The 12912-nt window shown below is 51.1% G+C and overlaps 1 protein-coding gene across 6 annotated transcripts in view; it reads right to left on the bottom strand.

The window, feature by feature from the left end:
* LOC131102883 (RNA binding protein fox-1 homolog 3-like) overlaps positions 1 to 12912 on the bottom strand; it is a 227654-nt gene that overhangs the window by 138954 nt on the left and 75788 nt on the right. For all 6 annotated transcript variants that reach the window (XM_058048547.2, XM_058048544.2, XM_078797358.1 and 3 more), the window contains one exon: positions 2626 to 2720. In XM_058048547.2, the coding sequence (XP_057904530.2) occupies positions 2626 to 2647 (22 nt within the window). In that variant the 5' untranslated portion in view covers positions 2648 to 2720. The remainder of the gene's footprint in view (positions 1 to 2625; positions 2721 to 12912) is intronic.

Below are 12912 nucleotides of genomic sequence, written 5' to 3'. Positions count from 1 at the left end.
AGCATATTTCCAAGTGGAGTGAAATCATTTGCTTTAATGTGATGGATTAGTCGTTTGTTTCAGTTTAACATTTAGTGCCGATACGTGGAGCTAAAAGTTTGCCAACTTCCATCCTATTAAACATTCCTTTCTTAACAAACCGCCTTTTGGATGGGAATAAAAATGTAGGATTTGGGAAGAAAAGGAACATTTTGGAATGAGAACGGTTTAGAAATGTGAATTGAGACTTTTGGCGGAGAACAACACAAGATAAGATAAGATAAGATAAGATAAGATAAGATAAGATAAGATGGCGTCCAGGCAGTGGCGGTGACCATCAACCATGTAAGCATCACATCCAATAGCACAATACACCCCCCCCCCCCCCACTGACTTACTGACTGGCTCCAGCTACCTCAGTTGGATGAAACAGGAAGTGATCAAACGGCATCACACAGCTCATTAGCCAGCCTTCACATCCGCTAGCATGACGCTCTGAGACGACACGACACCTCATTTGATTATTTCATGGGGGGGGATCAGGGAGGGGGGGGGGGGTCACGCATTTTAAACAGCCTGCCGTGTGATTCTAAAAACAAAACACCTCTGAGGATCCTATTCGATAAATCATAACTAAATCATAACCACAACAGCAGCGCTCACAGGAAGTAGACCTCGCAGACAGGAAGTGTACTTCATCATACGTCATTTCATAATCAACCCCAGAATGCAGTAGAGTAGTACCAAGAAGAGGGACGACAAAGAAAGAAGGTATCCATATACAATATTGGCAAAATTCTCATGAAGTACAGAGAGTGTACCTATGGAGGTGTAGTAGTACAGAGAGTGTACCTATGGAGGTGTAGTAGTACAGAGAGTGTACTTGAGGAGGTGTAGTAGTACAGAGAGTGTACTTATGGAGGTGTAGTAGTACAGAGAGTGTACTCTTGGAGGTGTAGTAGTAAAGAGAGCGTACTTATGGAGGTGTAGTAGTACAGAGAGTGTACTCTTGGAGGTGTAGTAGTAAAGAGAGCGTACTTATGGAGGTGTAGTAGTACAGAGAGTGTACCTATGGAGGTGTAGTAGTACAGAGAGTGTACTTGAGGAGGTGTAGTATTACATAGAGTGTACTTATGGAGGTGTCGTACGACAGTGGTACAGTAGTACAATAGTACAGAGAAGGAAGTATCCGGGTGAGCCGCATCTGAGACATTCCAAACACGAGGAAGGAAGTGGGAAAGCTTTCCGTCGTCAGGCTGATGGAAGTGTAATCGCTGAGAAGGGAAAAGCTTCCAGCATCTTCTCTCATTTGTGCTCTAAATGAAAATGCCCCCCCACCCCGCACCCCCCAGTCAGGGATGTAATAGTGAGCGTGAGGAACGCCATCATCATTTAGCCAGGAAGAAGCGGCAGTTCTTGACGGAGCTCATTTGCATATTGCTCGTATAATGGCGGCGCTTCTAACTAGCGGCCCCGTGTCGGCCATCTTGGAAGGCGGAGTTGATTCCAACCAATCAGCGGCACCTGTTGAGCTCCTGCCGCTTGATGGAAATCTTTCCATAAAACACGCGAGGAGCTTTGGCTTGTTTACGCTCCAACGGCGGCAGGCGGGGGGCTCATGACGCCCACCGGCTCTCCGTGATGGGGTGATGGGGGGGGGGGGGGGTAACGGCTGGTCCATCTTAGCGAGCACGCTGCAGGTGATCACGGCAATAATAGCCAACGGTACGCCAGCAATTAGACTAATGGAAAGTGTCCCTATTTGGCCTGGTGTGCTGCCCCCCTCCTGTCCCGCCGGCCCCTCCAGGAGACGTGGAGTGGAGAGGAGCCATTGATCCTCGCTGCCACCTGCTCTACGGCTCCACGGAGGCCGGGCGGGGGAGGGCACGGGGGAGAGATGACGGCGGCTCCGAGCTCTCAGGCATATGGCCGCCCGCCTTACGCCGCACATTAGCACCAATATGGCCGAACTGGGGGGGGGGCGGGGGCGAGCCACACATACGTGCCGCCTTTATGGCAGCGAGGCCGCGTCCTGCACCGAGGGGGGGGGGGGGAGAGCAACACCATTTGTACTTCCTTACGTGCTAACATGCTAACATGTCAAATACTGATGTGGAAGACATGAACGACTCGCAGGTTTTTCACTGAATCGGAACTTATGGCTCAACTCTTTTAGTCACTGCCACCATCAGCTGTCATTCATTCTTACTGTATTTGTAGAAATCCACAAAGCAAAGCATCTCCAACCCAAACATTCAACACAGACTCAAATATCACTAACTCACGGGTACTCAAGAAAGACTCCAGTTTCACTGATTCACAGGTGCTCAATGAACACTCGAAATTGACAAAGACTCGAGTGTCACTGACTCACGGGTACTTGATGGAAGTTTCAATGACTCACCAGTCCTGGACATAGATTGAAGCTTCACTGACTTGTGGGTAATCAACAAAGACTCGTGTTTCACTGATTGGCCAGCACTCGACAAAGACTCGGGCCTCTGCACTTGCGTACTTACACTTGGAGTGCAGAAGTGCGTTCGCTAAGTGTACTTATAGAAGCATTCCGATTGAGACACGGCATCAGACAATAAGCTAGCTAGCGAGCCGCGTCTTTTACGCCAAGAGAGTCAAAAGGAGGCTGACCTGCCCAGCTGGGGGTCTCCATGTACAGGAAAGGCCGGTGGGGCTGAAGCTGGTTCCACTGGACTCGATGGTGCCGCTTCACCGCGTGATCAAGCCTGGGGAGAGAGGAAGACAGAAAGAGTCATTAGAATTCCATTTCCTGTTAGCTTTTTTTCCATGACGTGGATCCTTGGCGTGGGCGAGCGTCGCAGCACACTGATGTTTGTTTGCGTGAGCCGCTGCTGTCTTTTCTGCTGACTCGCGGACGCCGGCGGGCCGCAGGCTGGCTCTCGGCCAGACGTCCGGCCATTGAACCGCGGCGAGAGCGCATCGATTCCAATCCAGCAGAACTCCCGGCGCTCCTGCTCGCCGCCTCCTGGAAGCGGCCCGCACCTGATGGAGCGTTTGCAGGGAGGCGTGCCAAAGCAATTTGTCATTTATCAAAAGTAATTAAAAGCAATTTCTTCTCTCTTGTTGATTGGGAATTGACTAATTGTTGCGTGTGTGCGAGGGGGGGGGCACCAAGTGAGAGGAAAAGCTTGCTGGTGCAAAAGGAGGGCCAGACATCTGCCCGTGTGATTCCACATGATTACGAAGCGGTGGTGCAGCGTCCCATACGCAGGCCGCCGCCCCTAAATAATATATTAGCAGCAGCATATTGACTGGCCGACTTAAAAGGCTGCGTCAACACAAGAGTGGGAGGAAACTCCGATGCTGGCTTGGAAGCAGCAGATGCTCCGGCGCGTGCCAAAAGGGATATTTGAGCGCTTAAATACCAACAAAGCCGCCTGGGAGGGGAAGCCACAGCAGAGATGAGAAGTTAGCGCGCGTCTGTCCGATGAAAACCGCTAACGACCTCCGGAACGCTCCGTTGGCTTCCGTGGGGCGCGAATGAAATGTCAAAATTGATTCGGAGGGTGGAGTTCGGGGGGGGGGGGGCTGAGACATTGGGGTCTCTTGGTTTGGTACCCTTGGATCGTTAGGAGGAGGACGGAGGCGGCGAGAGTCGCCATCAGGAAGCCGGGGTCTCAACTGGTACACGGGTGTACTTGTACCCGCTGAAGTACTACACCGTACTTAGCATACGTACCGCTCACGCTAAAGCTACACGGCACATTTTGGATTTGAAGTGAGCGTAAGGAAAGGGGAAGAATACGTACGTTGTCATGGCAACACAAAGCTAACATGCAGGCTGTAAATCTACCTGGCGTGCTTGAAACACGTCAAGGTGGCCCCCGCATCAGGACAAGATCTCAAACTGGGAACGCTGGTACGGAGAAGAGACGTCCATGAATGGACGAAGGTGAGCGGGGGGGGGGGGGGGGGGGCAGTTAAAGTGTGCTGAATGAGCTCCCGCTTTCAAACGTTTACGGTTCTTCAAATATCCGATGATACCTCTCATAGCTTTTAATCTTTAATGTGAAAAATTAATCATCCCATTCATTATTTTAATAGCTGTCACCCCCCCCCCTCCGCACCCCCCCACCCCAAAGTGCTGATTTATGGCCTTGAGGCGGCAAGCGGGATTTATCGTAATGTTTGCACCAGGTAGCCCGAGCCCATCTTTCACCGTGGTGACACGCCATTAAAATGCCCGGCTGATTAAAGCGCGACTCCCGGGTCAGCATGGCGGCACAAAGACCACAAACAAACCGCCGGATGTGGGGGCGGGCTTTAGGCTGGGGTGGGTTTAAGCATGCGTACTAGCGTCCTTTGGACTACATTTGAGATGGACACTCCCACGTGTAGAACATGGATGACGGCGTCCTACATGGCCACAAAATCATGGTAGGGGACGCAAGGACGCTTGGCTTTAGCTCCACTCCAGTTTGGTTGCGTTGCTACGGCAACATCATCTCTCAGATTTTTGGGAGGCGTCGACCTGCAACACAAAATGCGATTGTCCTGCCGAGGATCGGACCCCCCCGGCGCCGCTCCCCCCAGTCCAATAGGTGGATTGATCAGCGGTCCCGGTGTGACAGTGACGGACAGCGGGCGTAATTGCCACGCTCGCCCTGGGACGAAAGCAAATTACCACGGCGGAATCAAACAGGCCAAGTTTTCTCCAAGCGCCTGCCGCTCCGCTCCCCCATCGCGCCACGCATCACTGCTCTGTGCTGGCCTCTTATCACCGCCTATCATAGCAGCAGCCTCCTTCAGGGACAGGGGGAAACACACAGCAGAGGAAGTGGCTCAAAGTGTCCACCAGGTGGCCATGTAGCGCACACCAGGGTGGGGGGTGGGGGGGGGGCTTTATGAATATATATGAATACATCACTGCTTTATACTGGAATATGAAAATATGCAAAGTTAAGCAGATTTTACGTATCTTTGGCCTAAATTGTAACACCCAGATACCAGATGTAATACCCTACACTGGTCACTAGGTGTGTTGCTTTGAGGAGAGAGTGCCCCCCCCCCGAACGACTGTACACAACAGAATATGACATCTTATTTTCTCTTCACTATGTTGGATAATAGGAGTGGAAAGGTGACTATAGGGGTGCTATTTCATGTCTACAAGGCTCTAGATGTATTGAGAAGGGGTAAACGAGTGATTGGAGGAAAGGAGCTGTGAGTGCTTTACTAAATTCAGCATCCGGCTGCACTCCTGGATGCGGACGCATGGGAATGAGGATGAGGATGGGAATGAGGATGAAGATGAGGATGGGATGGGGATGGGGATGGGGCGGGCGGAGCAGAGGGGTGCGCTTGTAATTCAGAGTTTTGGGGGTTTTTTTTCTGCAACTTGGCAACTTTTTCCTCCATCAGCGCGGCGCATTAAATCCCAGCTGCTCGGGCGGCAGACGCCTGATGCTCGCCAGTCGACATGAAGCTAAAACGCTGCAGGAGCTCCACGCCAACTAGAGGCCATTAAATTTACACGCTACGCCGCACACGCTTACATCTTTGCCAAGGAAAAACATTCTTGGATCATTTTGCTTTATTATTATGTCTGTGTCGCCATTGTGCACTTGCGTACTTACACTTAGTGCACTTCCTGCGTGAGCCGTACACTGCCGTCGTCATGTCAGCATTGCTAAGATGGACGCCGACTCGCCGCCACGTTTGCGGCAGGCCAGGAGGTTGTGACTCCTGATGCTCGGCGTTCAAACCTGAGCCATGTTGGCGCCCGGGAAGAGGCGAGCAGAGGAGGCTGCCGTCTGACACAAACTGTTCGGGAATCGAACCGGCGGACTGGGACTGCAGGGCGTCCGCAGCCACGCTGAGCGAGCCACATGGCTAATGGCGGCATTCGACAACAAACGTCTCCGCGGGCCGAGGCGCTCGATGTCGCGTCATTCCTCAGAGGTCACTTTATTAGGCACAGCATCTATTTTGACATGAGCCCACTTGAAATTCCTTGAGATTCCTGCTTTGAGGAGGAAACACCCCGGATCAAAACCACCAAGTCTTGTTGCCATGACGACCATAAGCGTGTTTTTCTAGAAATGTGATAGATTCAGTTCTCTTCCAGCCTGAGGACACGCCTCCAGAGAAGGCAGGAAGTTCCTTTATCGTTCCTCTCCAATTCCACCCAGGAATTCAGCAGAGGAACGTTAGCGTCAACGCTAGCTCGGTTTAGCTAGCAGCAGTAACTAGCCAGCGCAGTTTATCAATATGAAATATTTGACTTCGGAGGGAAGGCATGCAAACATGGCGGAGAGGGGGCGGGGTCACAAAAAGGAAAAGAAAATAAAGAGCGCCGGCGATGCGGCAGCGGGAAGAGTGATGGCGCTCCGAGGAGCGTCAATATGTAAACGCACGGAGCCGTGCCAGCATGAAGAAGCGTTCCATCAATGGGAATCATATTAACATGATAAAGGGCAGATTGGGAGGCGAGCGCATTGATTCCGATGCCGCTTCATGTCCGCCTCCGACATGTTAATGAATCGCACCGCCAAGCAGAGGCGAGGTGGGGGTGGGGGGTGGGGGGGGGCTGCTTTGGGGCAAGAGGAGGATGCCGCATCTCATCTCCTAAAGTTTTTGGGAGCCTGGAGGAGAGAGGAGAACTTTGAGAAGACCACCTGGAGTCAACGGGGGCGGGGGGGGGGGGGGTGACAATTGGGATGACAATGAATGATACGGTAATCAAAGACGCCGCCTTCAAGATGGCGGCGCGTGGAGGATCATGACTTTAAGGTGCGGACGAGGCCTCGCTAGCCGCCGGGTGCAGCTAGCCAAAACGTCAACTAATTAGGCGGGAAAATGAAAGCATTTCGTCTTCATTAGCGGCAGACGACCAGACCGTGGGACGTCAGCGGGGCAGCGACACGAAGGCTCGGCTGTCCAAACCCAGCGTTAGATTCCACACCACGCCATCATCTCACTACTGTTTATTAGTCATGTTTATTTTATACTAGTTTAATATTAGTATTTTATACTGTATATTAGTAATACCATTCAATGTTTCATTGACCTTTACGTCCTCCAAGCCGCGTGCTGACAAGTCTATTTTCGCTCTTTAAATAAATGACATTGTTTTTTCAATATCGGTTTAGCGAGCGGCGAGCGCTGGTCCGGAGTATATTTTGGACAGACTTGCAGTTTCTCGTTTGCAACTGCAGTTTTGTTCCTATTTGCTGTTTACACAATACCTTTAAAGTGGAGCTGACGTGCTGACAAAGTGTCGCTCGTGGCGACATGCTGTGCCACTCAGCAGTTATCTCGGGGGCACCTCAGGGCGCCTCATTAGGTCCCTGCGTCATCATGGTAAAGGTGGGCTATGCATGGTAAAGGTTGCCATGTTCATCTAATGGATGCCAGCCAGTACGCCGGTGCATCCCTGAACCCTTAAAAGCTGCCGGATGTGAGCTTTTAGCTTGTTGCTAGCATCGCTAAACCCACCCCTCATTGAGCAGGGGTGTTTGGCAGCGGTTGGAGGCGTTACAAACACAACCAACAAAAGGCTCACGACAGACGCCCGGACCTTCAGGATTGACGCGACTACAGCAGCACACGGCGGGACCTTCAGGATTTAGCGGACCAGGGCACCACAAAGGAGACGTGAGAGCAACACAGCCTTAGTTTCCATCTCATGAATGCCGGAAGCTTCACAGCGGCTGGAAGGAATTTAAAACAGGCGGCAAAGACGGCGACACAAAAGCAACACAGAGTGTTTTTTAAAAAACATGAGCGCCTCAGCAAGCCAGGCCACACCGAGACCCAAACAGAGGGTCTTTATGGCTTCAAAGGCTGACAAGCCCGAGGCGTCTCGGGGAAGCCTCGGCCCGACGCCGTGCTGCCGCTCCGCCGCTCCGCCGCTCCACCGCTCCACCGCTCGGCTCCAATCTCGAAAAGTCCAGAGCGAGGCAAGACGAGCTCTTTTCAAAGAGAGTCAACAGAACATTATCACTCAACACAGACGCCACTTTACATATTGAACACTTTGCTTTTTTGACACGGACCATTATGCAGCCTCTGTATGCTACATCCATCACAACCTCCACAGCCTGGTGGCACTCGGGGCTGCCTGCACGTACGCAACGTGCACGCAACGCGCACGCAACGCGCACCCACGTTACATCACTCCTTTGCACAAACAAACAACACGCTCCTGTCTTTGCTGCTTTCATGTTGGCTTTCATAAACTTCAGCTTGTCATTTAGGGGAAGATTCACAACAACAACAATAATAATAATAATAATAATAATAATAATAATAATAATGTCGCTTTGTGTAGCTTCCAAACGTCTCCTGTGATCGAGCAGACAAAACACAGCTCTCCATCCGGAAGCTAAGTACACTCCAACGCGGGTGTCCAAAGTGCGGCAACGCAACACTAAAAACAGCTAAAATGATGGAAAAGACAGCAAAAAGGTACAATGCCTTGTTGATATTAATAACACAAAGCTTTGGCTTTCAATAAATATTGTTTCTTAGCCTTTTTATGAAATATGTACAACTATAAAAGTGGCCTTCTCCATCAAAAGCCGCTAATGAGTGTGGACGCTGGATCCCCGAGCATTCACCATTCATGACCACGCTGATTAGCTTAGCTTTTTTTTTAAAGGTTAGAATCAATATGTTTTCATTGGGAGGAAGATGAGCTTCCTCCTGCTCCTTTTTGGACATGTGGAATTGGAACATGAAGTATTCAACCATCCGTCCATCCATCCATCCGAGGGTGGGGGTATGCTGGAGCCTATCCCAACCATCTTGACGCGAGAGGCGGGGTCCACCCTGGACTGGTGGCCAGCCAATCACAGGGCACATAGAGACAAACAACCATTCACACTCACATTCATACCTATGGACAATTTGGAGTGAAGCTAGCATCCGTGTTCAGTGTAAAGTAAAACATTCAGTATGTCTTCACCTTTTCCTCCATGTATAAATAAGTGATTTCAAATTTAGAGCATGCAGCGACCGCAGATTAATAAAGCAGACGTTACACTTGACTGATTATGTTTCTCCCTCAAGCGCTCACATTTGTTTGGGGCCGCCTGACACGGCCACAGCTTACCAAAGCGTCGTGTTTGTGCTCGGTCCTTATGAATTTATGAGGTGAAATGTGTTTCACGGGACATGTATGTTAAACCTGGATGGAACCGGGATTAAATCTGGATTATGTGGCGAATGAACAATGGCAACTGAAGAGAGAAGGGGAGGGTTCTGGAAGTCAATCTAATGTAATTATTACGACACTCACTTTTATTGCAAATGTTGATCAGAAACTTGGTTAGTCAAAGGCCTGACGGGCATCTCCGTCTGCCCCCCCAGTGAAACGCAGCAAGCCCCCCGCCCACCAAGCCCCATCCCCTCCCCAAGGCTGCGCCACAGGTCCCGCGGCGAGGCGCTAATGACGCGTATGATGGGCGGGCCCGCCACAGTTTGGGCCACATTAGCCAGACAAACAATCGTTGGCGCTGTCACTTGGTAATGGGCCAAGAAGCAAAGCTCGCAGACCTCGGCTCTTGGACGGGGTAATTAATTCGCCGCCCTGACGGGGCGCTCTGCCTCTTGGCCGCGTCGCCGCAAAGATTTCCAATGTGAGATCAGACAATAGCTTCAGCAGCCCTACGACACCATCGATTGTCTCCAAAGTGAGAAATGCATCTTGCGGTGCCGCCTGGGCCCGGTCCACGTCTTAATGGCGGCGCTATTGATGCTAGGTGCCAACAGGCGGCGTATTGATGCTCACACACATCCACAATGAGGCCCGCAGGGGATAGAACCCGCTCGGCGCCATAAATAACGGGGCTGCACAACGCTCATTTTTGAATCAGCGCCGCACATCCACAAGCCGGTCAGGGTCGGATCCATACTCCTCAGGGCCGCACGACGTCGCAATTACGATGGGCGATTAGCTAAACGGGCCTTATTGGATAAATTGGATTAGGCGCTGATTAAAACTGGAACCTCGCTAGCAACAGCTCCGCCGAGAGCGACAACAACGAGGCCGCCGACCGGACCCGCATCGCCGCTCATTAAAGCAATAAATCCTGCGGCCGCGCCGGTTAACGTGGCAACAAACTGCGAATTAGTCGTAGATCAGCCCCCGCCAGAACCCAGCGCCTCCTGCCGCCGCCTCGACGTTAGCAATAAATGAACGATCTCTGGACTCGGCCGTGACGGCACCAGACAAGACAAATGCCTGTGCTTGCATCAAACGTTCCCCCGTCCCGAACCCGCCAACCGCACCAATAAAGCAATCGATGCTAACCCCATCCCTGCAGCCTTGCAGGCGCTGGCGCCCATCTCTGGGGTCCGCAATGAAGAGGGAAGGCGAGGTTGGGAGGCGTAAATAAATAAACCTCAAACCCACCGGTGCCGACGTCGCTCGCCCCCCAATTACAAAACACAAATCCGGTTACGGGAGGCCCGGATGACTCATCTCTGTCGGCCTGCTGCCTGACAGCACAGAGGAGGCGGAGTCCAAATCAGGAAGTGGGCTCAGGGGGACCGGGAGCTGCTTTGGAGGGGGTGGGGGATTTTGTAAAGGACACACTTAAGTGGGCAAAACCAGCGCCGACCCGGTACCGCACACACACACGCACACACACACGCACACGCACACACGCACACACACACACACACACACACACACACAACCCCCCAATGTGGTTGTAATTTCATCAAATGTCATCAAACCCATCTTAATCCCTGCGTTAAATGTGGCCCCCCAGCAAGACGCTGAAGAGGCTAGCAGGAGGGGGCGCGGCATGCCGAGGCATACATTACGCTACGCCCGTCTCCGCCCAGAACCAACTTGGATGAACTTTATGTTCGCCCTCCTTCAATGCGTCATGTGACATGCTGCCATTTTGAAAGGGGTCGAGCACAAACGCCCCCCCCGCCCCCGCGCCTGACAAAATGGCTGAAATGGGACGGGAAGAAAGTGAAACAAATGCTGTTGTCCTAAAATTTATCGTGCGATCTTGAGAGCGTGAAGAAAACCGATGGTATTTTGAACGCCAAAAAAATCAAGCGAATGTAAGCCAAGGTAAAATGCACTAACCGGGGCGTACATTAACCGAGACGCGACTGTATCATGTACATCCCTCCGTGTACACATTGCCACTTGCAGTAAATTCCCGACACGACCACGGGAGCAGGGAAACTTGTCCGTGGATGGAGCACTTCCTGTATTTCCATTCCTTGAATGCCTTGCCATTTAAGGCCCAAAGCGTCGTCCGTCATAAGAAGACAAATAAAGCTTGCGTTTGAAGGCTTTTCATCTTTGGGCGGCAGCTGAACTGGAGTGGCGCTTCTTCAACGCCATTCTCCACAAACGCGCTGCAGCTGCCGCGTGTTTACATCCCAATTTGCATTCAAATGCTATTTGCTGCTGCAAAAGAAGGCGAGGAAGCGCTTGTTTGGGCGGGGGGCGGGGGGCGGGGGGGACGGGGGTAAATAAACACTCCAAAAAGCCGCGCGAGGAAGGAGGGGGTGTCAGTGAAATAAAAAAGACCCCATTGTCGCGTTCCGAGCGAGCAGTGTGAGCAGCGATAATTAACCGGTAATTAATTTGCTGCTCTTTATCTCGGAGAAACGTGTGCTCGGCGAAAGATTAGCGCAGCTTTTTAATAAGCGGCGCCGGGTTTGATTCTTCCTGCTTCCGCCCGCCACAAATAAGCCTGCTTGTTTGTTCCAGACGGGCGGCCTTCCTGCTCTTGCGCGCATCCCCACCTGGGCGGACGCACCTTCTCAGGTGGCGTTCCTGCGCTTGTTGGACCCCAACGGCGCACCTTAACAGCTTCTCTTTGATGGACATGTTGTCTCGTTCCGCTTCAGCGGGCACGGATGTGATGTCACGTCTCTCGCCATCAACCTGATGGCCACGTGAGCTAAGACTGTCACCTTAAATTAGCCAAACTATTTCCGGTGGGCTTTCGGGACCCTGAACGCATCGCAGCTGGATCGCAGCTTGCTACACAGTGGTTGGCATCTTCTGGTTCTTGGTTGAAATAGTTGGAATGTTGGAAAAAAAACAGCAGTGGTAATGGAGCCCCCCCCCACCAACAGTGTTACAGAAATAAAGAGAACATTTGAGGAAATAGTCACGTTCTAACAATAAACGGCGCCATTTTAAGAGAATAAACTGACAACATGAGGAAAAAGGATAAAGGTGAAATACTCAAGAAAAAAAAAAATTGACCACGCCATGCTTGAACGACACTTGTTTTCCAGGAAAAACAGCCAAACGGCGGAGAAGGATTTCCGAATAAAAGGCCCACAAGTTAAAAAGCGATGAGCGATCCTCCACGCCAGGATGTTATTTTATCCCCGCACGCCTCATTCTCGCACGTTTATGGCCAAATTATACAGAAATGCATGCAATCTGCTTCAATCATCACACAAAGTTTTCCCACAAGTAACTTTTTACAACAAATAAAGATGCTTACTAGTCACATGACAAACAAGATTAATTTCCTGAACAGCAAATCTTTCAGCCGTCCACTCTGATTAATAAGAGAGGACGTGATAATCTCATTAAGAGCATTATTTCCTTCCTGAGATGATATCTCACTAGTGTGTTGTGTGTGTGTGTGTGTGTGTGTGTGTGTGTGTTGATGAACTATCATCACGGAGATGGAATTTAAGGAGAGAGAAAGAAAAAAACTTTCACTCTTTGACAGTACAGCTAAGCTGGATCACTGCTGCCATCTTGCGGCCACTATGGAAACTGCAGCTTGGAGCGGAAGCCAAAAGTCCAAGACGATATGGCAATATTGAGTGAATGGAGGATTTATCAGCTGACTTGGTGATGATTTAGTCCTGTGTGATGGGGGCATCTGCTCCACACGACGAGCACCGCCAGTGACGAATGAATTTAAACAATCCAACACAGACGAGGAAGAAAAA

This window comes from Doryrhamphus excisus, linkage group LG16, assembly GCF_037039965.1.
Source record: "Doryrhamphus excisus strain RoL-2023G ecotype Guam linkage group LG16, RoL_Dexc_Guam_v1.1, whole genome shotgun sequence".
NCBI classification, from domain to species: Eukaryota; Metazoa; Chordata; class Actinopteri; order Syngnathiformes; family Syngnathidae; genus Doryrhamphus; species Doryrhamphus excisus.
This window is presented reverse-complemented; position numbering and strand designations above follow the sequence as displayed.